At 33.1% G+C, this 5,164-nt stretch overlaps 1 protein-coding gene across 1 annotated transcript; it reads left to right on the forward strand.

The window, feature by feature from the left end:
• The first annotated feature begins 881 nt into the window (after positions 1 to 881).
• On the forward strand, positions 882 to 3,382 carry LOC122856333 (death-associated inhibitor of apoptosis 1-like). Its single transcript, XM_044158020.1, has 2 exons — positions 882 to 1,716; positions 3,192 to 3,382. The coding sequence occupies exons 1-2, from the start codon at positions 882 to 884 to the stop codon at positions 3,380 to 3,382; spliced, it is 1,026 nt and encodes a 341-aa protein (XP_044013955.1).
• Positions 3,383 to 5,164: the final 1,782 nt, after the last annotated feature.

Here is a 5,164-nt window from a genome sequence, read left to right on the forward strand (position 1 = left end):
AACAAAAGTACTGAATTTTATCCTAATAATAATGCATCAGAATTTAGTATACAACTACCATGTGAAATCAATTTGGAGGTCGAGTGGGTTGTTTGGCGCAAGTCGTTAATTGTCTTGTTTATGCCGAATATGATAATATTATCGAAATAGACTCCAGCCGTCAAGTTATAATGGATTATAGTAATTAAATATAAAGAAGAATGAAAATAAAAATATATATTAGTCTAAGCAGCGCAGGATAGCGTGATTCATCTCATGGATACTCAACAGCTAGGTAGAGCCCTACCGTATACAGATATCTCTGTTGGTGGAATTCATCCTGTAGACAAACTACCTTTTGTCTGGCCAAAGCCGTGTGCAATAATTGCAAATACAGACAATCATAACCAACCAGGATCTCATTGGGTCGCATTATTTATCGATCATTTTGGCTATGGAATATACTTCGATAGTTTTGGACAAAGACCTACAGCTATGTCCTCAGAAGGAACACTGTCTGTTACGAGTATAATAATAAAAGGCTTCAAGATTTTTCGTCTAATGTGTGTGGTTGCTATTGCATTGTTGCTCTACATTGGTTTTCCAATGGCGGAAATCTTTCGAGTTTCCAACGCCTGTTTGGCGACGATACTAAACTCAACGACAATACTATAATGACAATGTATAAAAAACTGATTCAAAAAAAAAATATATTTAAAAATAAGCGTTTCCATTTTCTCCGAGGTAGTGGTGCAACTGTACAACATTCTTATTATAAATTTCGTTGAATAAAGAAATAAATGAAATAAATAAAATTGTTTTTTGTTTGAATTATTTCCTCTCCTTAATTTTTAAAAAATATATAAGAAGAGAATTTTAAAATTGATGTTTAGTTTAAAAAAATGGCTTCATCAACAAGCATGGTGATGGCAGAACACATCGAAAAACGTACTTGGTTTGAACGTGGTGAAAGATTATTGTATCGTGTAGAATCCAATCGCCGTAAAAGTTTTGAAACATGGCCGTTAGCTCATCTTTTAGATATTTTTGAATTGGCTTCTGCTGGATTCTATTATACCGGAGTTGGTAACTTTGTATGTTGTTTTGAATGTGGAGTTAAAATTAACGATTGGACTTTGGGTGATAATGCTTGGCTTGAACATCATCGAAACAAACCAAGCTGTAGATTTGTGCGCCGAATACCATGTGGAAATGTCCCTGTGGGCATCCACCCTGACACCGTGGCTGTACCTACTTACTACCCTTATCGGAAAAATATTTCTCCTGTAATTTCACCGTCATTCCGTTATTCATATTATTCAGCTGCGGTATCAAGACTTGAACATCGAGAATTTTTAAGTCTTTTTGATTATGCACCACCACCGTACCCGGATCCACAGCCTGAGATTGATGTTAAAACTGCCAAGGTTCGACGATACTTGACTTATGACTTACGCCTGAAATCATATAGATATTGGCCTAGGCACATGAGCCAGACAAAAAAAAAGCTAGCTGAGGCCGGATTTTTCTACACTGGTATTGGTGACTACGTTCAGTGTTATCACTGTGGTAATGGTATAAAAGATTGGCTCCCAAATGAAGATCCATGGAAAGAACATGCACGTTATTTTAAAGAATGTTATTTCGTACGTGTTATCAAAGGACAAGAATTTATTGATCATTTTAAAATACCTCAAACCGGTGATCAACCATCAGACGTTGAGGAAGAAGCAGAAAGTTTGACAATCGAATCGAACTCAATAGTCATTATGAGAAATATACCTACGGATTACCACAGTATAGATGAAGATATTGAATTCAAATGTAAAATTTGTTTTGAAAAAAATTTAGGTATATTATTTTTACCATGTAGACATTTTGTTTCTTGTGGAAATTGTTCAACTGATTTAAAAAAATGTGTTATATGTAGAGCAGATATTGAAAAAGTTGTACGCCCAATTATTTCATTAATATAAAAATAAAAATAATTTTTTAAACAAATATAACCTGTCTTGTAAATTTTTTTACCTATTCATATACCCATGTTGTAAATTAATCGACTTAGTCAATCACAAGCCGTGATTCAGTCAATACCATGGCGTTTACAGCATTTCTGATTTTTTCTGTAGTTGTGAAGATAATTGAATCGAGAATACAAACACCGGGTTTGTATCATGATCATATCGAAAACGTGCGTCTAACGAGTAATAGTCTACAACTTACAACGTATATGGATGTTGACGATCTTCTCAATTTTTTACCGAATATTTTACCTTTGCGTTACTTTGATGCTGATTTGGGCGGGGGAGGTAATTATACTAAAGAAGACCCAGGATTGGCTGGTCTACATAAAATATGTCAAAAGTATGAAGCAGATAAGATTGTAGAAAATAATTGCGACTTTGTATCACGATGCCTTCCTTTTTTGGAACAACAACGAAAAAAAATCGCAATGTATACAGAACAAATTAATTCACTATTTCATAAAGACGTTATAAAAACAAAACGTGATGAACCCATCTACCCTATCGTGGGTGCAATATCAAGCTCTTTATTTGGGATTCTGAATAAAGACGATGCCAAGATGATTAACGAAGAAATCAATAAATTAAAACGTGATAATAAAAAAACAATTTCTGTTTTAAATAATACAACCCATTTATTACAAACAGAGCTACATACAGCGCAGACTTGATTGAAAAACAATGACGGTCTTATCAATTTTTTTCGTGCACAAATGGAAGAATTTAGTGTTGGATGGAAAAGCAAGGATACACTTTTATGGAAAGTTCACTTTGAAACTATGGTAAATCTCGGACGTACCTGGCTTCAGAATATAGAGCTGAGTTATGATGAATATATTAATTCCTTAGAACTCGTAATTCAAATCGACTATTTTGCTAGACTCGGATTAATCCACCCTCGAATAATGTCTAGTAAGAAAATTGAAGATTCTTTGCGTCTTTTTTTACAAAATAATAATAATCAGTATGTACTACCATTATCAATAAATGAAGCGGGTATTGATGGCCTGCGGAAAATTGCAAAAATATCTATTGCCTACCATGAGAGACGAATTTTACTGAGTATACCTCTACTATCACCAAAAATTTATTCAATATATGAAATCCATCCAGTACCGATAAAACAACATACTTTCCAATCACATATTGCGGCATACATTAAACCTAAAAGTTCTTTGATTCTTATAGCCCAAGATAAAAGTGAATACAGTACCAACGTTAATATCCAGGCATGTCAATTTTCACCAGTCGTACCAACATCTTTTTGTACTCACTCTTTTTCTTTACAAGATACAAGAAATATAAATTCATGTGAAATTAATTTATTAATGACAAACAAACAAGATAATATGTTAGATTGTGATATTCAATTTTTATGAAAATCCTCAACCAAATTTTATTCAATTATATAATAAAAAATGGTTATATAGCATGGTTGAAAATACTGAGTTACGAGTTATTTGTGGTGATGACGTGAAAACCCGCAAACTAAATTATACAGGTATAATAACTGTCAATAGTGGATGTAGAGCCCGTATCGACATTAGTCGGTGTTCCCGGCATATCCCAAAATAATGATAAAGTCCTCCATCCCTATATTGGTGGATATGATTTTTTAAATTTAGTTGAAGGTATAAATGAAACTAATAAAACAGCGATTGAAAAAATGATTGTCAACTCAAGTCCTCTAAGTCTTAAAGAAATTGTAAAGACATTAAATGCTGTGAAATTTACTGTGACTGAAAAAGAAAAAAATTCACGATACACACCTAAAAATTTTACTGGGTCAAATATTATTAGGACTTGTTCTTTTGTACCATATTTTAAAAAAACCAACATTGAATTGTTTTTACACAATAAGAAAAAAAAATTAAAAAATTCAACGACATAAAAGTTGAAAATGATGTTGGATCCTCAGACAGACCAACCAACACCGACATCTACTAAAATCTGTAAGCTCTCCCACTCTTATTTTTGAAAAAGTATAAAAGCTTTCGAAAAAAAGTTTATTTCATCAGTTTTTCAACATGGCTCAGTACGACAGGGTTCTCGTTTTACCATATACAACGGCTCTTAATAAATCTAATACAAAATCATTGTGTGTTGGTCTTGAGTGGACGAGTGGCGAGTATTTTAAATTTGCAATACAAATTGTAGCCAGTGATACCAAAAGAAGTATTTTTTTGGATAACGAGACGCAATGGATACCGTTGACGAAAATGTGTAGATCATTTTCATATTATTATGATGGTGACGATTCGAGACCGGACTTCAAACTCAATTACACTCAACCAGTACATCTTGGAGATTTAACTATAAGTTTTCCAGCCACAGACCATAAACGTGAGCGAGGTATTCTTTTTGAACAAGGGAATGTCCGTTTATTATTTATGAAAAAAACTTTGAGGACATTATCCTCTCTCGGAACATGGATAGCAGCTTGTCAAAAAATATTGACTCATTATCCTGCAGATATTTACTCGGATGGCATTATAGAATATCTACGAAAAAACTTTGGAGGTGTACGTATTCATAACGAAGCTCTTCAGCATTATTTACAGATGACTGTTGGGAACCATTTATTTGAGAAAATACAGAAATCCACTGAAGACAATACAAAACTTGAACCGGGTTTGATGGATCCATGTTTGCCTTTATTGTATAATGATATTTTAGTCAAGAATTTTGATCAGTTATACGACTTTATTTATCCTGCCACTGCACCAAACAGTTTAAATCCTGTGGAGTATCGTGGACCAACACCTTCCCATTATGTAGACCATATGGTCAACGACACTAAATAAAAAATGAATGAATGATTTGTATTTAAAAAAAATAATAATAATAATGATAAATGAATCTCTCATATGCACAAGGATTAAGAACGGTTCTTGTGTCAAAGATTGTCTCAATACAAATAAATGTATGAGTGAATAATCGATCGATATATATTGATATTTTTGCATATATTGTAATTATAGCGTTTTATGAACACCTTGTACCATACAAGTAGAAATTAAAAACACAATTCTGTTGACAAAACTTTTTTTCAGCTCTACTAGTCAGTATTTATTACACAGAAAACAAAGTCAAGTTTCAAACAAGATATCCAACTCCAATTCGGATCCGAAAATACTCCGGGATAACGGATCCGGTTTGCC

This window comes from Aphidius gifuensis, linkage group LG5 (assembly GCF_014905175.1).
Source record: "Aphidius gifuensis isolate YNYX2018 linkage group LG5, ASM1490517v1, whole genome shotgun sequence".
Classification (NCBI taxonomy): domain Eukaryota; kingdom Metazoa; phylum Arthropoda; class Insecta; order Hymenoptera; family Braconidae; genus Aphidius; species Aphidius gifuensis.